We start from the raw sequence: 23,000 nt of genomic DNA on the forward strand, positions 1-23,000 counted from the left end.
TTGAGGCTGTCACTTGGCAACTCAATGTTTAAGGTCCTTTGCAGGTTTTCAGGGGGATTAAAAACTGGATTACATGATAATATAACACCTTTTAGTTGCTTCACATCTCTTTGTTTTATTTAAAAATATATATTTAATGCAAAAAATATGTTATTTTTTCGGAAGGTTAAAGTTCACGTACTATGGTGAGGGCCACAGAGGTGAGGGCGAGGGGTTCCCTCACGGGTGACGTCACCAGACAGTGCGAAGACGCAGTTGTCCGTGATTGGCTGACGCTTGCGCACGAGGCCTGTAGTTTGAAAGCTTGTGTGTGGGCCTCGGCGACAGCAGCACCGTTAGCCTCCTCACCGCCAACAAAGTTAACACCGTGTGGAAGTACGTTCGATTCAACTGGCGATTTGGAATTTGGAAAGTTCGGATAATGACGCCAAGAGGAAATGGAGCTACCACTCGGCGGGACGCTGTATTGTTTACCACTTGTTAGTTGAAAACAAACCTTTCAGCTAGCTGGCTAGCGGCTAAGTGGCTAACAGGCGAGCTCGCGTGCCGCTTCACTTCCTTGTTGCGCCTCTGAGGTTAATGGCAGGCGAGAAGTTTTGAACTTTTAACACTAACCTGTGAATGGATTTACTCTCTCATACTACTTCTACGTGTCAAAGGAGCTGGACTTAAAAACCGGAAGGTCCCCAGGCTATTACCTTTTGTCTACGATTTAGAATGCAATGTGTCGCTGTATACCGTTAGCTGCTGGGGGCTAGCTTGCTAGCATGTGCTAGCAAATCGATAATATGCACCTGATGGAGTCGACTGGTAACTAAATGTCATATTGTGCGTTTTATGTGGCAGAATTCGTTAATGTCCGCTACCACCAAAACTTCTATCAAGCTATCATTGTGATGCTATTGTTAAGCTAACGTTTTCATGTGAATGGGGTTAGTATGCTAACTAGCCCAATGTTTTGTTCCACTGCACACCCAGGAACATAGTTGGGATAAAGTACACAATTTAGAGGTAATTTTCATCAGGTGTAAGGCTTCATTGTGTGGATAAATGCCTAATTCAGATGTACTTAGGGATGGCCGGGGCCGGAGTCCCTCCACACAGAGAAGTGCAAACAGGCAGGATAGACGTAATGCTAGTAAGCCGGGCAGCAGTGCAGCTCAGCGGGATAGACACCCTGACAAGAGAAGACCCTCTGCTTCCAAGAGGAAGAAACGCAGGCAGGCCAAAGAGAGAGACTTGTGGCATATGAGTGCCGTTGAAAGTTCTGTCAATGACCGACAAGGCACTTTTGGGAAAGAGTCTGAACTTCGGACACTGGTCGAGTATGATGACGTGAGCTCCCAGTCAGAGCGCTTCTCAGGGAGCCCCTCGCCCAAACTGGACCACCACCACGTTGATGGGTTTTCTGTGGATCGACTCAGTGACTTTGGAGAATATAACGGACCAGCATCTCCGCACAGAAGTCACCCGAGAGATCATGAGGCTGTTTTCCTCGTTAAGGAACCCAGAGGACCATCAGAAAGGAGCAAGCCAGGGAAAGACCTGGGGCGGAAGAAGGACCATCAGAATCGAGAAAGAGGCTCCAAAGTTTGTAGCGTAGTTAGCCCTAGTGGCTCTAAAAACCACAGAGACACTGCGAGGAGTACTGACAAAAACGGCAAAAAAGCAGCTTCAAGTCGGCCCTCGCAATCTGTGGATAAACGAGATTCCAAAAGGCAAAGGAGTAAAACGAGATCGGACAAAGAGACGCCGTCTGCGTACAGAGACGCTCCTCAGTCTTACAGGGATGACCGTGAAGACCTCAGGGCCTACAGGAGAAGCCCGGGCTTGAAAGCAGAGAGTCCCTATGGGACGTCCTATGGCTCATACAGCTACCAGTCTCCAGTAGGTTACAACCAGATGATATCAAGAAGAAGTCCCACATTTGGAAGCAAAAGACTCTCTCCGACGTCTACTTATTATGGCCGAGACGTGGACATGTATGGAACGTACAACATGCCCAAGTCGCCTAGCTCATACTCTGGTAACAAGAGAAAGCGGTCCCCGGTGACGCAAGCAAACTGGCGCAGGTCCCCGAGTTATGGCCGCCGCAGTCCGTACGAGCCGGGGGAGTTTGGTGCTAGTCCTTATGGCGGTCGACGGAGATCACGAAGTCCCTACAGGAAGTCCCTGAGCCCAAGTCCAGATGTCAGGTGAGGTGTCGGGCTAATATTGTTAGGTGGATTTCAACACACACGTAGATAGCATAGCCAGAACACACATTTGACCTTCAGCATGAAATACAATTCTGATTTATAAAAGCCCAAATGGAATGTGCCACTGATTGTATCAACAATCCGCTTAATCCAGAACACATTTCCACATTTTTATTGTGTAATTCTGTCAACACATTTGTTGATTAGTGACATAATTCATAACCATACCTTTCTTTATCTAGTTAAATAGAACAGGTGAAATGAGGACACCTTATGGTTTAACTCTTCTGACTCCTGAACTGCACAAAAACGTTGAACATTTGTTCAGCACGTTTAAGGCGTTGCCTGTGCTGTTATTTTGCTTACAAATACACCACATGGTGGTGCTGTTTATGAAATCCCATAAGTAGGATTTACTTTCAATACACTCAAACTTTAGAATGTTGTGCCAAATCACCACAAAATATGCTACACACCTTGATGGTTTGTTTCTGTGAAATAAAATGGTTTGAAAAACATGGCTAGTGGAGGATAATCCACAATTTAAACATGTACTTGGAAAAAGTCGCTGTAAGGCATGCTTCTGGCTTCCTAGCATGCCTTGTTTATTTAGCAAGTTTAGCACCCAGGGCGGAACCATATTTGGAATTTGGGTCTTGAGTTAGCCTGGTCTAGATAGTTTCTCTTCCTCTTTGGGATTAGCAAAGGTGTTGTTTCACTTCCTGCTTCACAGGCTTGAATTCATTTACAGCAGGGGTCTAAAACTCAATTTACCTGGGGGCCACTGGAGTTAGGGTCTGGGTGAGACTGGGCCGCATCAGGTTTTCAAAAAACCCCCCCAAAAAACGCATTTATTAAAAACAGAAGAATGAATAAACTTCGCTTTGGTTCTGATTTTCTACAAGAAAACTCTAACAAAACATTCCACTGTTCTCAAATATCTTAATTTTTATTTTTCTACACAAAATAAGATGAAAAATAAAGAAACAAATCAAGAATAAAGAAAATCAATCAATCAGTAATAAATAAATATAATAATAATAATAAAACGGCAAATAATTAAAACTTAAGAAACCACATATAGTTGGTGGGTAGACAAATTATTTTTTTTCTGCTTAAAATTAACAAAACATTATTAGAGCCCTGTAGACATGACAAAACACGACTATAGTCACATTTATACTCTTTTTATTTACAACATATTGCGCAACTGCAGGGTCTTGAGACACATGCTAACTCACAAACTAGAGAGCTAGCGACCTAAACGGTAGCCTCCAAGTTATTTCCTTTAAACTTAAATAGCCAAAAACTTACCACCTCCACACGGATAGGGAGGATAACTATTAACAGTTATTTAACATTTAACATGAACATTAATCAAACGTAATAATTTTTTCTGGGTACATGATACCATACAGCATCCATATCAAACTTGCGCGTGCCACACTAACATTAAACTTTCATATCAAGGTGGGGGCCTCAAACTAGTGCCGCGTGTTTGAGACCCCTGATTTACAGAGTTTAGTTATGTAATTGACCGCATTTTAAAGTGTTGAAGTAATTGAAATCCAGGGTAATTTGTCTTCCAGGCGATCCGCAAGGTCTCGCAGCAGAAGCACCTATTCTTCCGCCAGGCGCTCGAGTTCCAGAAGCCGCCACCGCCACTCTCGCTCCCGCAGCCGCCCCTCCAGCCTCTCCCCCAGCACGCTCACCTTCAAAAGCAGCCTGGCCGCCGAGCTCAGCAAGCAAAAGAAGGCCAAGGCTGCCGAGGCGGCCGCCAAAGCCAAGAACACCAGCAACGCATCCACTCCCACAAAGGCGGTGGCGGCGTCCGCCGCTCACCAGCCCAGCCCCAAAACCAACCACGCAGCTAGGAAGGGCCGCCCCCCATCTCCACCCGTACCACCGCCACCACCAGCAGTCGAGAAAGGACCACGGACTCCCACGTCCATCCAGCCTCAGTCACCCACTGACAGGTCTTCAAAGAGGACCACGGAGCAGCAGACCAGCCGGGACAAGGACGGAAAGGGAAAGGATGACGCCGTGCATCGGGATAACAGGAAAGCAACAGTGCCAAGCAAAGACAAGGAACGAGCCGCCGGGTCTCTCACCTCGAGTATTTCAGGCCTATCACTGCCCCAGAATATTCTGGAACACATAAATAAAGGCGAGAGGTACGTTTAGCATTCCAATTATCCCAAATATCCGACAATAACTTCATGACTTTGCCATTCTTTCCCATTGTCATGTCAGCACAAAGGACGGTTCTGTCTCAGGGAAGAAGAAGTCGGAGCGAAAGGGCCGACAGCTTCTCACCGACCTCCCGCTCCCGCCGGTTCTCTCCAGCCGTACGTCTTCCCCGCACAGTCCGGCCGAGGAGAAAAAAACCCAAGCGCTGCGTAGAAGGCCGAAGTACGTTTTGGCTTTGCTTCAAATTCCACTTTTGCTTTTATTGTCAAATTTTAAAATGATTTATATTTCAATCCCAGAATGTGCGGCCCGAGATACGGCGAGATCAAAGAAACCGAGATCGACTGGGGAAAACGTTGCGTGGACAAGTTCGAGATCATCGGCATCACTGGAGAAGGCACATATGGCCAAGTGTACAAAGCTAAAGACAAAGACACCGGTGAGACACATGACTGACCCCCCCCCAACAACACAACACATAACACATCCTCCTGTCCTGCAGCGGAGATGGTGGCTTTAAAGAAAGTACGCCTGGACAACGAGAAGGAAGGCTTCCCCATCACGGCCATCAGGGAGATAAAAATCTTACGACAACTCAACCACAAAAGCATCATAAACATGAAGGAGATCGTCACAGACAAGGAGGATGCTCTGGACTTTAAAAACGATAAGGGTATGCCTATTGTGATAAACATTATTGGCGCCTCTTTCGATATATATAGATGTCATCGATATTCCTTTTCCCCCCCGCAGGTGCTTTCTATCTGGTGTTTGAGTACATGGACCACGACCTGATGGGCCTTCTGGAGTCCGGCCTGGTGCACTTCAACGAGAGCCACATCAAGTCTTTCATGAGACAGCTGCTGGAGGGCCTGGACTACTGCCACAAGAAGAACTTCCTGCACAGAGACATCAAGTGCTCCAACATCCTGCTCAACAACAAGTCAGGACGCTCGGTTATTTTTCTTGACTTCCTTTTGTAGCATTTTTTTCTAATAATCGATCTTCTTCTAATCAGAGGTCAAATAAAGCTGGCAGACTTTGGTCTCGCTCGCTTGTACAACTCCGAAGAAAGGTGAGCCTTCCCTTTTTTAAACACGCACCGACACACCCTCCATGTGGTTGCAATGCTAACACATTCACCGTGCGTGTTTGATTCCCAGTCGACCATACACCAACAAAGTCATCACGCTTTGGTACCGCCCACCTGAGCTCCTCTTGGGTGAAGAACGGTACACACCGGCCATCGACGTGTGGAGCTGCGGGTAAGAGTTTTCATTGAAATAGACCCCATTATATATTATAAAACATGTTAAAATTAGGGGTGTAAGAAAATATTGTTTCTGTGATATATTGCGATACTGTAGCTATTAAAAAGTATATTGATATTTTTAGGCATTTATCATAGACTGTATATGGTATTTATTCAAGTGCAGACACGGTAAAGATTCATTTCTGATTGTAAACCTCCGATCGTTAGGTGGCAATCAATCAATTAAGGATGTTGAACGAGATTCATGAGTTGTAATTTTACAACTTGTTTCTTATAAATGTACTACTTTTTTGTTGTAAATTTGGCACTTTTTTTCTTGTTAATGTATGACATTATTCTTGCAATATTACGACTTTTTTCTCAGAAATTTATGACTTTGCGTTATATTGTGAGTTCATTCTTTTCATTCTTGTAAATTTTCTACTTTTTTGTTGAAAATGTGTGACTTTTTTCTTGATATTTTTCTCGTAAATTTACGACTTCATTATTGTAAATGTACTACTTTTTTTCCCCTGTAATTTTTAGAGTCTCGTAAATTGAGCAATGCGAAGCAATGGAATTCTATACACTATGAGATCTTGCTAGTGAGTTAATATGAGGCATTATAGAAATACTTCACATAGAACTTGATATATTGCATTTAGAGCCTTAATATTGCATGTGGAGAGGTTGATCAGATATCCAAATGCTACACTTTAAGTTTTTACAGCGGAAAGTGTCTGATACAGCATAAACATATTGTTGTAATGGAATAAAAATGTATTTAGTAAGTACATATTGCTGGTGTAATTCAGTTTTTCCAGGAAATAATCTTTAACTACAAGAAAAACAAAAAAAATATCGCCTTGATATATTATATCGTGAGCCTAGTATTGTGATACGTAGTAAAATATGCTATCCTTACAGATGCATCCTTGGGGAGTTGTTCACAAAGAAGCCGATCTTTCAAGCTAATCAGGAGCTCGCCCAGTTGGAGCTTATCAGGTACGTTTATGACCAAATGAATGGTTTTGCCCCGTTAATGTGAAAAGTGTCCTCATCATCCAGTATCTTGGTATCTTCTAGTCGGATATGCGGTAGTCCGTGTCCGGCGGTGTGGCCCGACGTCATCAAGCTTCCCTTCTTCAACACCATGAAACCAAAGAAGCAGTACAGACGGCGACTGAGGGAGGAGTTTGCCTTGTAAGTGTGATAGTCGAGTACTTTTAAGGGTGTATACTCCCTGAAGGCCTCATTTGAATATTTTTTTTGTGCAGCATTCCGCCTTCTGCGTTGGACTTGTTTGACCACATGCTGAACCTTGACCCCAGCAAGCGCTGTGCGGCCGAGCAGGCATTGGCCAGCGAGTTCCTCAAGGACGTCGACCCAGATAAAATGCCCCCTCCAGAGTATGTTTCCCTCCATGTGACGCATATCAGTACTGTAAACCTCGGATATATCTGATTCAATTGTTGCCACTGGTTTTGTCCAATATAAGCGAAATCCGTTATATGCGTATACCGGAAAATGTCAGTTTTACGCATATATCGGATTTATATCCGGTATATGCGTAAATCGGATTTTATCCGTTATAAAAAGGCACTTTCTATGACTATGTTTCCAATGTACCTGGACACGCAGGCAACGCTGCAAACGACGTCGTATAGCGGCTTGTCACGATTCGGCGAATCGGAGCACCACGATGCGGCCATCCAATATATGCGAGGGAAATTTAATGGAAATGCATTGGAACGGGACTGGAGATTTTGTCCGAAATAGGCGAAATCCGTTATAAAAAATCCGATATATGCAATGAATTTTTATTGGAAATGCATTACAGAAAAATTGGTTCTTTTTTATCCGTCCGTTGTGAGCGAATTTCCGATATATCCGAGTTTTACTGTAATTCTCGGGTTTAAACTTGCACTTGAACTGTTTTGTAGTCTTCCTCTATGGCAAGACTGTCACGAGCTGTGGAGCAAGAAGCGTCGGCGTCAGAAGCAGATGCCCGAGGAACTGGCCGCCCCCAAGGCGCCGCGTAAGGAGCTGGGGTTGGATGACAGCCGCAGTAACACTCCTCAGGGTTTTCCGGCGTCCGGGAATATCAAAGCCCCGAACGCAGCGGCTTCTGCACTGCTGGGTGAGTCACAGATTCAACATTTGGAGTCGTTCATCAACTCCTACTGTTAATATTCATTGAAACGGCATGCGCTCGATTGCTGCAGATCCCAAAGGTCCGAACTCCCAGCTGACTCAGGAGCAGCTGGCAGTCCTGCTCAACTTCCTGGGTCCGGCCAACAGCGCCGTGAACTCGACGCAGTTTTTTCAGAACATGAGCTCAAAGGTCAACCAGGAGACGCTGCAGCAGCTCTCCAAAGTCTTAGCGCCCGGCACCGACGTGGCCGAGACCGCCCCTCAGCAGCCACCCGCTAAGCCCCCGCAGCCCACGGCTCCGCCAGGCGTGCCCCGCACCCCACCTATGCCCAAGCCTCCTTCTCCGCCTCCTCCTTCCAGTATTCCGGAAGGGGACGCGGCGGCTGCCACCCAGACGGCCGTGACCATGCTGCTGGCTCAGCTACTGCAAGCTCAGCGGTCGGAGGGCACCGATGGAGGGGATGCCGTGGAGGGTGGCAAGCTCACAGCAGGACAGCCGCCACTTCCTCCCGAAGTCAAAGTTAAACACCCTCCAGAGTCCAGTCCGGTCTCTCCAGGTCTACTATTTTAGTATTTTCATGTATTTGAAAACATCAAAATATGAATGTATGATGTCATTTGTCTTACAGCGCTCAAGTTAAGCAGCATGCCCATCTTGCCCCCAGACCAGAGACCACCCGAGCCGCCAGAACCACCGCCACACGCAGACCTGGACTACAGGCAGCCGCCACCTGAGCCTAAAACTGGCCATGCCCCTCCTATAGCGTCAGCGGGTGGAGGCGACGGCGGTCGCCCACCCGAGCCCGACTATCCGCCCCTCCCCACCGCGGAGGGCCCCGGGTACGGTGGTGACTTCAGCCACCCACCGCCTCCCCCCTTCACTCCTGCAGGGTTTGGAGACAGCTTCATGGGTCACATGTTAGGCGGAGGCCTGCCACCACATTCTCTAAGAGAAGTCTTCGGCAGGCCCGGCCATGCCGCACCCCCTGTCCCAACCCACCCGGAGCCTTTCCCCCTGCCGGGGGTCGCCGCCACCGGACCCAACAGCATGGTGTTCACCGGAGACAAGGACCACCGCTTTGAATACAGTTCTCTGCCAGTGGAGGGGCAGCCCAGCATGAGCGCCCTCCACCTGTACAACCACGCCATGGTCAGGAAGGACGCCGTGCCCCCGCCACCACCCATCCCGGCACCGGGACAGCCGCCGCTACCGCTCGGTTTTGTCCCTCATGTGAACTCGAGCGCAGCCATCAGAGGTCGAGGTCTACCCTTCTAAAAAAAAAAAAAAAAACGTAAACAATGTTGGTGGAGCGAACAAAGTTTCGATGACTTGAAGCCTCTTGGACCAGACGAGACACTTTGGCCCCGGTCTGAGTCCGCATTTGTGTCCCTCCTCGATTGATTTGTGGACTGTGGACTACATTGCTGATGGACAGCGGAGGAGCTTTTCTGGCTCGGACCATTTTTCATATTTTTTTGTAATTTGTTCTACAAGTCTTTTAAATTAAACTTTTACCTGTTTTTTGTTTTTTCTCTGATTGTAAAATGAATTCCTGGGTCGGGTACACTCTTGTCCTCCCTGAGTAGTATTATGTTTTGCACTACTGACTGAAGTAGGCTCAACTATTTTAGCTATGGAGTAAAATTGTGTGCATTTATCTGCACAATTACAAGGGTGACCTTTTGTTTTTTTTGTCTTTCTTTTTGTTGTTTAATAGCTGGAACATTGAGGGCCTGTTATCATGAGCACTCAAAACAAGTGGACTGGTAGCACTTGGATGAGCAAATCTGTTCTGGACAGAAAGAAACTGTTTTTTCTTCTTGCAAATAGAAGTAAAAGTGTAAAATGAACAAACCCAAGTTATTTTTTTTTTTGTATTAAAAATATTTTGCCCTCCCCTTTTTTTTTCCTTTGGCAAATGTTTATTAAAGAAATGCCATAGTGTACTATTGTCTCCAGGGTTTGTTTTGCTTCATATAAACTATAAACAACATTATTATTTTTCTTGACTGCTCCACTGTAATGATTGCAAACCATTTCAACAACACATAAACTTTAGGGTGCGTTCCCAGTCAGGAAACTTGCATGACAAGGTGCTAGGTTGTAATTTCCTTATCAAGAGAAGCATAAAAAAAAGGTCAAATGTCACACAACATCGCCTTGAATACAAATGGAGGATGTCAGCTTTGCACTTTTAAGTGCTTTTACTTGTGCTTATAGCGAGGAGCTTGTCAAAGATAACAAAGAAGTCTTGTTGTTGCCCTCTTTATGTCAACTATGATAATAGTGTATCTCTTCAGGAAGAAATAAAGCACAAACCAAAAAAATAAATAATAATACACTGTATCAAAGCATTAACACATACAACCAGTAGGGGGCAGCATTATCGTTGAAGATTGTTAAAATAGGCACATTTAAGCGTCTTTGAGTATTCCTAAAAGCGCTATACAAATAAAATGTATTATTATTATTTAGGCCAACATTTTCAACAAGGTTAATAAAATAACTAGTACTACTATCTTATATTTCCACGATTTAAAGCAAAGGAAGCAAATACAAACATGCTATGTTAGCTTCAATAGCTTCAACTAACACCGCTACGTTCTTTGTCTATACAAATAAAACATTTTCAACATGTAATTCACCCTCACAACCAGTAGAGAGCACCATTGTGTGTTTTTTATACCCTAATTACAAAATTGCCGAACAAGAGCAACCTCGCTTAACATGCATAAGTGTGACTATACCCTCCGAACAGCAAGGTGGCGCTAATGCTCTTATATGTTAATTGCCCGCATATAAAAGAGTTGAAAGAAGACCTGTTTTTCCAATGCGGACAACTTTTTAGCTGCATCAAACACCGTCTTTTTCTATCCTTAAATTGAAAATTGCTATCCTATTGCATAAAAATAAAGGTAAGCCCAAAAGTCATATGTGTATGTTTGCAAAAAGATTAATTAATTAAGTAATTTAAGCGGTAGAAAATGAATGAATGAATGAATTTCGGATACGAGTGCTTTGCTAAAATGTACACCTCTACGTTAATGCCATTTGCAGTACCTAGTTTAGCCACAGGGTGGTGTCAAAAGCCTTTTATCAGTAAAACGGTACTTTATGACCAATGATATCTTGAGTGTAAATATTACACATCTCTATTAGCTAACTTGATGCAAGAAGAGTATATTTTTGCTATTTTAAAGGGAATTCTAACATGATTCAGTTGCCCAATTCCTCTCTTTTGTCCGCCATCTTGCTCCAAGTGCCTCTAGAACTCTGACAGGTGACAAGTGAAAGCATTAATTGCAATTTAAAGGGGATTTTTTTTATTTTAATTGAATGAATGAACCTTTAGGAGATGTAGCAATAAGTAAGTGAACCATAATGTCACCTCTACTGTGCCTGGGGGGGCCACATTCTGCCAAGAAGAGGCGAGTCAGCAGTGCTAACGGCTGCCCCGTTGCACCTCGCTTTGGTTCAATTTGTTTGTGGGTTTACTTTTGTGAGCGAATTCCTCCTAAGGGGGGTTGCCACCCTTGGTAAAGTTAATTAAAATGTGAATTAGGAGTCGTGGAAGGGTTGTGCTGTGGTGTTTAGCATGCATGGACCACTAAACACAAAAGTAGACAAGTTTATAGACAAGTTTATCAATTATTATTATTTAAATATTGTTTTTGGATGATTCTTTATGTTATTTTTGTTTGTAATTATTTTTAATGTATTTTTTGGTAATAAAATATTTGTATATATACATTTCTAGGGAAAAACAAAACTCTAACCATTTTCTAACTATTTAAAATAATTTTTGCAGCTGTAGTTAATTAAAATAACCAATTAATTAATTCCTTAATATATATTTGAAAGTGTATATATATTTTTTCAAATGTATGTTTTGTAGCTGTTTAAGATTAAGATTAAGATTAAGATATGCCTTTATTCGTCCCTCAGTGGGGAAATTTGTATTGCACAGCAGCAAGAGTACAGAATAGCTATTGAATTGTTGTCAAAATGTATTATATTAAATACATATTTTATGAATTTAATTAATTAATTGTAAATTTATTATCTTAAATATATATTTTAAAGGTTTTATATATTTTAAAGGTTTTATATTTTTTTTAAATAAAATAATTAATACTTATATTATTATTTAATAAATGTATTTTTATATATTATTTTAATAAAATAACCAATTAATTAATTTAATAATATATATTTGAAAGTGTATATATATTTTTCAATGTATGTTTTGTAGCTGTTTGAATTGCTGTTGAATTCCTGTATTGTATTAAATACATATTTTATGAATTTAATTCATTAATTGTAAATTTATTATCTTAAATATATATTTAAGAGGTCTTATATATTTTTATTTAGTATTTTTTATAATAATAATTATTATAATTGTATTTATTTATTTTTATATTATATTATATTAATAAAATAACCAGTTAAGTAATTTAATAATACATATTAAAGTGTATATATATTTTTTAAATGTATGTTTTTAGCTGTTTGAATAGCTATTCTTGTCAAAAGGTATTATATTAATTACATATTTTATGAATTTAATTCATTAATTGTAAATTTATTATCTTAAATATATATTTTTTATTTTAAATAAAATAATTAATAATAATAATAATAATTGAATTTATTTTAATATGTTGTATTATATTTAATATTTTTAATTAATATTTTAAATATTAATAATAATTTTATTTAGCTTTGTATCATAATTCTGAATAGACATTGTTCCTACATTACTAACCAGAGCAACCTGATTCAACAGCGCCCTTGCTGGTTGCAGCCTAGTATTACACTACATTTTACCTTATGTTTCAATAGAATTTCCAATATCAGTGAATATATTATGCCCATTCTTCATATTAGCAATATTGAAATAAAGTTGCTTATGTTGTATGATGGACTGTAGCCTGTTTAGGCAGCTAGCAATAGCATATCACCGACATTGCATTACCTATTGTTGTTGTTTTACTTACCATTCAGTCCAGCTTTAAAGCCTTAGCCGCACATCAATCACGACCGCGTGTTAAAGGGCGCCCAGCAAGGTGACACCCCGCCCCAACGGTCACGCCACGATGACCTTTATATCATACCGCTTGTCAAGGCGTCGTCGTCGCATCACCTGAAGATTGCGGGTTTGATCCCTTGGCAGGAGACATTTTTTTTATTTCCCTACATTACGCAAACATATTGTCCATTCCGTGTGCCTGCACGTGATTTATTTCCTGTCTCGTATTCCGACCGTTTAAATGTCACGCGCCGCTTCTTTCTCTATCTGACCTTTGACCTACCATTCCATGGAGAAGTCCATAAAACCCCCAAAGGAGGGGGGGAGGGGTTGATGAAACGGCGGTCAACTTTTTGATGAAACGGTGTTTGTTGGCGAGGTTCGTCATAATCACCTTCATAAAATCTGCAGGGGGGGGGGGGGGTGTGTGTGGGGGGGGGGGGGGTAGTGCGGCGATGAAGCGTATACGTCCCTTGGTGCTTCTCCGGCTGGCTCGGCCTTGTCTGTTAAAATCACGTTTACAGCTGCCCTTCGGCAACAAACATGTCTGGTTTCATCTTCCGACAGTTGAGTGTTGCCTCTGAAAAACATGTGACACACACACACACACACACACACACAGTCGCAATCATTGACGAAGCATTTAAATAAAATCCGATTTCTAAAGGATCCGGCCCCAAGGGGAGGATTTGTGACATCACCAATTAGATTCATGAAATCTCTCTGTCGTATTTACTTAGTGGGGATCAATACACACAATGGTTATGTTGCATTTTATCATTTATTGTATGCATTATGTTTGTATGTGCAGGTGTATGTTGCATTCCTATATGTTTGGTACATTTTGTGCCTATTTGTGCAGGTTAGTTACATTCATACAGTAAATGAGCGTGTTTTTTCACGCTACAATAGGCATGCTTGTTGTCGATGTTTACGTTTGCATCAATTTGTCATGTTTATGTTGGATTCCTATGCGTTTGTTACATTTGTGCATATTTGTGCCAATTTGTGCAGATTTGTTACATTCATACAGTATACGTATGAGCGTGTTGTCGATGTTTACATTTGCATCAATTTGTCAAGTTTATGTTGCATTCCTATGTGTTTGTTACGTTTGTGCATATTTGTGCAGGTTTGTGCAGGTTTGTTACATTCATACAGTACATGAGCGTGTTGCCGATGTTTACATTTGCATCAATTTGTCATGTTTATGTTGCGTTTGTTACGTTTGTGCATGTTTGTGCAGGTTTGTTACATTCATACAGTATATGAGCGAGTTGTCGATGTTTACGTTTGCATCAATTTGTCATGTTTATGTTGCATTCCTATGTGTTTGATACATTTGTGCCTGTTTGTGCAGGTTTGTTACATTCATACAGTATATGAGTGTGTTGTCGATGTTTACGTTTGCATCAATTTGTCATGTTTATGTTGCATTCCTATGTGTTTGATACGTTTGTGCCTATTTGTGCAGGTTTGTTACATTCATACAGTATATGAGCGTGTTGTCGATGTTTACGTTTGCATCAATTTGTCATGTTTATGTTGGGTTCCTATGTGTTTGTTACGTTTGTGCCTATTTGTGCAGGTTTGTTACATTCATACAGTACATGAGCGAGTTGTCGATGTTTACGTTTGCATCAATTTGTCATGTTTATGTTGCATTCCTATGTGTTTGATACGTTTGTGCCTATTTGTGCAGGTTTGTTACATTCATACAGTATATGAGCATGTTGTCGATGTTTGTGTTGCATTCCTATGTGTTTGTTACGTTTGTGCCTATTTGTGCAGGTTTGTAACATTCATACAGTACATGAGTGTGTTGCCGATGTTTACATTTGCATCAATTTGTAATGTTTATGTTGGATTCCTACGTATGTGTTTGATACATTTGTGCAGGTTTGTTACATTCATACAGTACATGAGTGTGTTGTCGATGTTTATGTTGGATTCCTATGTGTTTGGTACATTTTGTGCCTATTTGTGCAGGTTTGTTACATTCATACAGTACATGGGCGTGTTGTCGATGTTTACGTTTGCATCAGTTTGTCATGTTTATGTTGCATTCCTATGTGTTTGATAAGTTTGTGCCTATTTGTGCAGGTTTGTTACATTCATACAGTACATGAGCGTGTTGTTTCATGCTACATAAAGGCATGCTTGTTGTCGATGTTTATGTTTGCGTCAATTTGTCATGTTTATGTTGGATTCCTGTGTGTTTGTTACGTTTGTGCCTATTTGTGCAGGTTTGTTACATTCATACAGTACATGAGCGTGTTGTCGATGTTTACGTTTGCATCAATTTGTCATATTTATGTTGGATTCCTATGTGTTTTATACATTTGTGCCCATTTGTGCAGGTTTGTTACATTCATACATTACATGAGCGTGTTGTCGATGTTTACGTTTGCATCAATTTGTCATGTTTATGTTGGGTTCCTATGTGTTTGGTACATTTTGTGCCTATTTGTGCAGGTTTGTTACATTCATACATTACATGAGCGTGTTGTTGATGTTTACGTTTGCATCAATATGTCATGTTTATGTTGGGTTCCTATGTGTTTGGTACATTTTGTGCCTATTTGTGCAGGTTTGTTACATTCATACAGTACATGAGCGTGTTGCCGATGTTTACGTTTGCATCAATTTGTCATGTTTATGTTGTGTTTGTTACGTTTGTGCCAATTTGTGCAGGTTTGTTACATTCCTACAGTACATGAGTGTGTTGTCGATGTTTACATTTGCATCAATTTGTCATGTTTATGTTGGATTCCTATGTGTTTGTTACGTTTGTGCCTATTTGTGCAGGTTTGTTACATTCATACAGTACATGAGCGTGTTGTTTCACGCTACATAAAACCACGCTTGTTGTCGATGTTTACAATGTTTTTTACGACGCATATTTGTGTAACGTTTGCGCACATTTATACTACAGTCAGGCATATTTATGCTCCATTTCTGGTACAGTCACGCATGTTTGTATTACCTTTGTGCATATTTATGCTACAGTCAGGCATATTTATGCTCCATTCACGCATGTTTGCGTTACATTTGTGCATAGTTATGTTATAGTCAGGCATATTTATGCTACATTTACGTTTGTGTATGTTTGTTACGTTCTAATGGGTTTATGTTTGTACGTGTTTGTTACATTTATGCACATTTTTGGTATTTATGTTACTGTCACATATATTTATGGTACATTCATGCATGTTTGTGCATATTTATGTTACAGTAATGTATATTTATGGTACATTCGTGTTATGTTTGTGCATATTTATGTTCCTGTCACATATACATGGTAAATTTCTGCATGTTTGTGGTTATTTACATTACATTTCTGCATGCATGCTACATTTGTGCATATTTCTGGTACAGTCACGCATGTTTGTGCATATTTATGCTCCATTCACGCATGTTTGCATTACATTTGTGAATTGTTACAGTCATTCATATTTATGCTACATTTAAGTTTGAGTATGTTTGTTACGTTCTAATGGGTTTATGTTTGTTACATTTATGCACATTTTTATGTTTTTATTTATGTATTTGTTGTTGTCATATATTTATGGTGCATGCATGTTATGTGACATTTGTGCGTATATGTTACAGTCATGCATATTACGGTACATTTGTGCATGTTTCTGTTATGTTTGTGCATATTCATGGTAAATGCATAACAAAGTATGCTTATTTACGTTACATTTATGCACGCAAGTTTTTGCATTTATGTATTTTCGGTACAATCGCGCATGTTTGTGTTACGTTTGTGTATAGTTATGCTACATTCACACATGTTGGTGTTGCGTCTGTGTGTATTTATGCTAGTGTCACGTCATGTCATATACGTAGGTAAGGTAAGGCACTATATGTTAGTACATGCACACGTTTACGCATCTGTAGCATGCTAATTAGCATGGTTAGGGTTATGTATGTTTTTGTTGAGGTTCTGCATGTCTGTGCACATTTTATACACGTTTATTCAACTATTATGCAACAATTCCAAATGTTTCTTCTGCTTATGTTGACTTCATGTTACATTATGTCACGTTGCGGTTGTTTATACGCATTCAAGCCTTAACTAAGGAATTTGCAGAGCTCTCAGCGCGGCCCACGACAAGCTCCATTTTCATCAGTATGGAGAGAAATATGAAATGAAGTGTGAAATGTTATTGTGGCTCAAATTGAAATAGCGTGAAAGGTAGCGGCGCGAAGGAGGAGGCGGGGAAACGACTAGCTCTTTTGATTCGTGTAAAGGTCACCAAGACTTGTCTCGCTTGTGATATCGGCACTAGAAACCCGGTGCTCAGCAGTTGTGGAACATCACACCGCAACACCGGAGGTTGTCACACAAAACGTTGTTTTCCCACAGGCGGCGGCGGTAGCAGCCCGCTCTTGTCGCTCTCAGCGACGAGAGTTTCTTTCAAAGAGCGCAACGCCGATGCTGATGAAGCGCGGGGCTTCCGCTCAGAGCAAACAGACTGTCAGCGACAACACGCCACCTCACACGAGGATACGCCACTTCCTGCGGAGACGAGTCGTCCTTCTGACTTTTGAACATCTGAAACCAAACATTTAGTGTGTGTTTTGTGTGTGTGTGTGTGTGTGTGTGTGTCTGCTTGAGATGAAGCAAAAGCAAAAATGCACAAAGACAGTTTGTGAGACTGCTTCCTGGTTTTTGTAGACGACACTAATGCTAACATTTGCGCATTGGTTCATTCCATTCAGTGACTCAAACAACTCAATGACAAGGAATTAACCATTTGAATATATAATTTGAACACATTTGTGCTTTTTAAAAAATGCTTTTTAATACAAGAACATTTTTTTTGCTCTTTGCTAGCATGGTTAAACTTTCCTTATTAGCATCATCCAGATGGAAAGCAGTGTCTCCTATGTTTGTGATGTTTGTGCAACTTTGTTACATCCACGCATGCTGTGTCACCTACAGTATGTTTGTGCAACTTTGTTACATCCATGCATGTTCTTGTTATATTTGAGTGTCACCTACATTTGTGATGTTTGTGCAACTTTGTTACATCCATGAATGCTGTGTGTCACCTACAGTATGATTGTGGCGTTTGTGCAACTTTGTTACATCCATGCATGTTCTTGTTATATTTGAGTGTCACCTACATTTGTGATGTTTGTGCAACTTTGTTACATCCATGAATGCTGTGTGTCACCTACAGTATGATTGTGGCGTTTGTGCAACTTTGGTACATCCATGCATGTTCTTGTTACATTTGTGTGTCACCTACGTTTGTGCAACTTTGTTACATCCACGCATGCTGTGTGTCACCTACAGTATGTTTGTGCAACTTTGTTACATCCATGCATGTCCTTGTTATATTTGAGTGTCACCTACATTTGTGATGTTTGTGCAACTTTGTTACATCCATGAATGCTGTGTGTCACCTACAGTATGATTGTGGCGTTTGTGCAATTTTGGTACATCCATGCATGTTCTTGTTACATTTGTGTGTCACCTACGTTTGTGATGTTTGTGCAACTTTGTTACATCCATGCATGTTCTTGTTATATTTGCATGTCTCCTATGTTTGTGATGTTTGTGCAACTTTGTTACATCCATGCATGTTCCTATTATATTTGCGTGTCTCCTGTTTGTGATTTTTGTGCAACTTTGTTACATCCATGCATGCTGTGTGTCACCTACAGTATGTTTGTGCAACTTTGTTACATCCATGCATGTTCTTGTTATATTTGAGTGTCACCTACATTTGTGATGTTTGTGCAACTTTGTTACATCCATGAATGCTGTGTGTCACCTACAGTATGATTGTGGCGTTTGTGCAACTTTGGTACATCCATGCATGTTCTTGTTACATTTGTGTGTCACCTACGTTTGTGCAACTTTGTTACATCCACGCATGTTGTGTGTCACCTACAGTATGTTTGTGCAACTTTGTTACATCCATGCATGTTCTTGTTATATTTGAGTGTCACCTACATTTGTGATGTTTGTGCAACTTTGTTACATCCATGAATGCTGTTTGTCACCTACAGTATGATTGTGGCGTTTGTGCAACTTTGGTACATCCATGCATGTTCTTGTTACATTTGTGTGTCACCTACGTTTGTGCAACTTTGTTACATCCACGCATGCTGTGTGTCACCTACAGTATGTTTGTGCAACTTTGTTACATCCATGCATGTCCTTGTTATATTTGAGTGTCACCTACATTTGTGATGTTTGTGCAACTTTGTTACATCCATGAATGCTGTGTGTCACCTACAGTATGATTGTGGCGTTTGTGCAACTTTGGTACATGCATGCATGTTCTTGTTACATTTGTGTGTCACCTACGTTTGTGATGTTTGTGCAACTTTGTTACATCTATGCATATTCTTGTTATATTTGCGAGTCTCCTATGTTTGTGCAACTTTGTTACATCCATGCATGTTCTTATTATATTTGCGTGTCTCCTGTTTGTGATGTTTGTGCAACTTTGTTACATCCATGCATGCTATGTGTCACCTACAGTACGTATGTTTGTGCAACTTTGTTACGTCCATGCATGTTCTTGTTATATTTGCATGTCTCCTATGTTTGTGATGTTTGTGCAACTTTGTTACATCCACGCATGCTGTGTGTCACCTACAGTATGTTTGTGACATTTGTGCAACTTTGTTACATCCATGAATGCTGTGTCACCTACTGTATGATTGTGACGTTTGTGCAACTTTGTAACATCCATGCATGTTCTTATTATGTTTGCATGTCTCCTGTTTGTGATGTTTGTGCAACTTTGTTACATCAACGCATGCTGTGTGTCACCTACAATATGTTTGTGCAACTTTGTTACATCCATGCATGTTCTTATTATATTTGTGTGTCTCCTGTTTGTGATGTTTGTGCAACTTTGTTACATCCCCGCATGCTGTGTGTCACCTACAGTATGTTTGTGCAACTTTGTTACATCCATGCATGTTCTTGTTATATTTGCGTGTCTCCTATGTTTGTGCAACTTTGTTACATCCATGCATGCTGTGTGTCGCCTACAGTATGTTAGTGACGTTTGTGCAACTTTGTTACATCCATGCATGTTCTTGTTACATTTGGGTGTCACCTACGTTTGTGATGTTTGTGCAACTTTAACATCCATGCATGTTCTTGTTACATTTGTGTGTCACCTACATATGTTTGTGCAACTTTGTTACATCCATGCATGCTGTGTGTCACCTACAGTATGTTTGTGATGTTTGTGCAACTTTGTTACATCCATGCATGTTCTTGTTACATCTGTGTGTCACCTGTGTTTGTGCAACTTTGTTACATCCATGCATGCTGTGTGTCACCTACAGTATGTTAGTGATGTTTGTGCAACTTTGTTACATCCATGCATGTTGTGTGTCACCCACAGTATGTTTGTGACATTTGTGCTACTTGGTGCATTCATGCATGTTCTTGTTACATTTGTGTGTTTTCTATTGTTTTCTAGGTTTGTGTATGTTTGTTACATCCATGCATGGTTTGGTTACATTTGCGTGTCTCCTGCTCTTGTGCAACTTTGTTACATCCGTGCAGGCTCTTGTTACATTTGTGTGTCTCCTATGTTTGTGACGTTTGTGCAACTTTGTTGCATTCATACAGGCTCTTCTTACATTTGTGTGTATCCTATGTTTACTATGTTTGTGCAAATTTGTTACATGCATGGGTGTTGCATTTGTGTGTTTTTGCTGTTTGTTGTATGCATGCATGTCAGTCACAGTTGTTTGTTACATTCGTGCATGTTGTGCCAGTTTGTGACATCGATTAACGTTTTTGTGTGTACTTCTGATGTTTGTTACATGCATGCAAGTCTGTTCCATTTTTCCTTTGCGTTTTTATTGTTTGTTCCATTTGTGCATATTTTAGTTCCATTTGTGCATGTGTTTTTTGTTAAGAAGCAAATACTGAAATCTAAAGGCAGTTTAGTTGCGATGGGACGTAAATCATTCCTCAGCCACCAAAAACTTTCCGCCTCTGTTTCCCCGCCATACTCCGCCCCCCCAAATCTCCCATCATGGCGTCTGTTTTCTTGCCAGTACAAATGGAGTGTCCAAGTGAGGGATGTATTGCCAAAAGTCAGCGTAGGTTGAGGTGATGTATCTGCTGTCACTTTGTGCATTAGCGCGCTGACCTTTTTTTTTTTTTCTTCTTCTTCTTCTTCTCCCTATTCCGCCCGCAATGTGGCCCTCGCTGCTAAGAAAGACTGATAAGTCCGCCATGAAATGTGTCATCGGCGCGGACTCATCGAGAGTATAAACAACCAAAAAAAAACAAAAACAAAAGGAAAGAGGAGTTTAAGTGGAGGAATGTAAAGAATTGAGGAAGTGAAGATGAAGATGAGGATGAGTCCCACACTCTGCCGCCATCTCACAATAGATCAGGCCTAAATGCGGATTGATTATGCTGTCATCCCGACGTTATCCCCTTTTGAATGCATTTCATATTTGATTCAGTTTGTTATTCACGCCCCCGATTCTTTGTGATGCCATTTGTCTCCGCTGTCATCGCCGATTCATCACATGTGTCCTCACCCTCGTCGGCTGCTGCCGGCGATATCGAGTCGCAATTAAGCGATATTACACTAGAGAGGGTGTGCGTTTCCTCGTCTTCCAGTCATATGCTGCTTGTCAACAAGGTGAAATATAGAAAAAAAAGCCTGATTTTTAAACCTTGAGTTGATTAGTCTCGGCCCGTTTTTGTGGGAAAGTAAGTCTTTTCAAAACAGGATGTAGCGATAACGGCGTAAGCTAGCCACATGATATTAACCTTGCAATGTTCAGAAATACCCAACACAAATAAATAGACGTTTTTGTACACCCCAAGTATGTTGGTGAGGTTTGTGCAACTTTGTTACATCCATGCATGTTTTTGTTACATTTGTGTGTCACCAATGTTTGTGACGTTTGTGCGACTTTGTTACATCCATGCATGATTCTTGTTACATTTGTGTGTCGCCAATGTTTGTGACTTTTTGCAACTTTGTTACATCCATGCATGATTCCTGTTACATTTGTGTGCATCCTATGTTTGCAATGTTTGTGCAACTTTGTTACATTCATGCATGTTTTTGTTACATTTGTGTGTCACCAATGTTTGTGACGTTTGTGCAACTTAGTTACACCCATGCATGTTCTTGTTACATTTGTGTATCAACAATGTTTGTAACGTTTGTGCATCTTTGTTGGATCCATGCATGTTTTTGTTACATTTGTATGTCACCAATGTTTGCAACGTTTGTGCAACTTTCTTCCATCCATGCAGGTTCTTGTTATATTTGTGTGTCACCGATGTTTGTGCAAATTTGTTACATCCATGCATGTTTTAGTTAAATTTGCATGTGTCCTATTTTTTTCCGTTTGTGCAACATTGCTACATCCATGCATGATTCTTGTTACATTTGTGTGTCTCCTATGTTTGTAACGTTTGTGCAACTTTGTTACATCCATGCAATTTCTTGTTACATTTGTGTGTTGCCAATGTTTGTGACTTTTTGCAACTTTGTTACATCCATGCATGATTCCTGTTACATTTGTGTGCATCCTATGTTTGCAATGTTTGTGCAACTTTGTTACATTCATGCATGTTTTTGCTACATTTGTGTGCCACCAATGTTTGTGAAGTTTGTGTGACTTAGTTACATCCATGCAAGTTCTTGTTACATTTGTATATCACTTATGTTTGTAATGTTTGTGCAACTTTGTTACATCCATGCATGTTCTTGTTACATTTGTGTATCAACAATGTTTGTAACGTTTGTGCATCTTTGTTGGATCCATGCATGTTTTTTTGTTACATTTGTATGTCACCAATGTTTGCAACGTTTGTGCAACTTTCTTCCATCCATGCAGGTTCTTGTTATATTTGTGTGTCACCGATGTTTGTGCAAATTTGTTACATCCATGCATGTTTTTGTTAAATTTGCATGTGTCCTATTTTTTTCCGTTTGTGCAACATTGTTACATCCAGGCATGATTCTTGTTACATTTGTGTGTCTCCTATGTTTGTACCGTTTGTGCAACTTTGTTACATCCACGCAAGTTCTTGTTACATTTGTGTGTCGCCAATGTTTGTGACTTTTTGCAACTTTGTTACATCCATGCATGATTCCTGTTACATTTGTGTGCATCCTATGTTTGCAATGTTTGTGCAACTTTGTTACA

At 40.7% G+C, this 23,000-nt stretch overlaps 1 protein-coding gene across 1 annotated transcript; it reads left to right on the forward strand.

Annotated features, from left to right (window-relative positions):
* The first annotated feature begins 297 nt into the window (after positions 1 to 297).
* cdk13 (cyclin dependent kinase 13) lies at positions 298 to 9,741 on the forward strand. The gene is made up of 14 exons (XM_058060036.2): positions 298 to 2,195; positions 3,788 to 4,372; positions 4,452 to 4,610; positions 4,688 to 4,827; positions 4,891 to 5,061; positions 5,142 to 5,331; positions 5,407 to 5,463; positions 5,552 to 5,653; positions 6,568 to 6,645; positions 6,727 to 6,843; positions 6,918 to 7,049; positions 7,584 to 7,780; positions 7,866 to 8,351; positions 8,424 to 9,741. The coding sequence occupies exons 1-14, from the start codon at positions 1,051 to 1,053 to the stop codon at positions 9,068 to 9,070; spliced, it is 4,206 nt and encodes a 1,401-aa protein (XP_057916019.2). The 5' UTR covers positions 298 to 1,050; the 3' UTR covers positions 9,071 to 9,741.
* Positions 9,742 to 23,000: the final 13,259 nt, after the last annotated feature.

Source organism: Doryrhamphus excisus, linkage group LG7, assembly GCF_037039965.1.
Source record: "Doryrhamphus excisus strain RoL-2023G ecotype Guam linkage group LG7, RoL_Dexc_Guam_v1.1, whole genome shotgun sequence".
In the NCBI taxonomy this organism is placed as follows: domain Eukaryota; kingdom Metazoa; phylum Chordata; class Actinopteri; order Syngnathiformes; family Syngnathidae; genus Doryrhamphus; species Doryrhamphus excisus.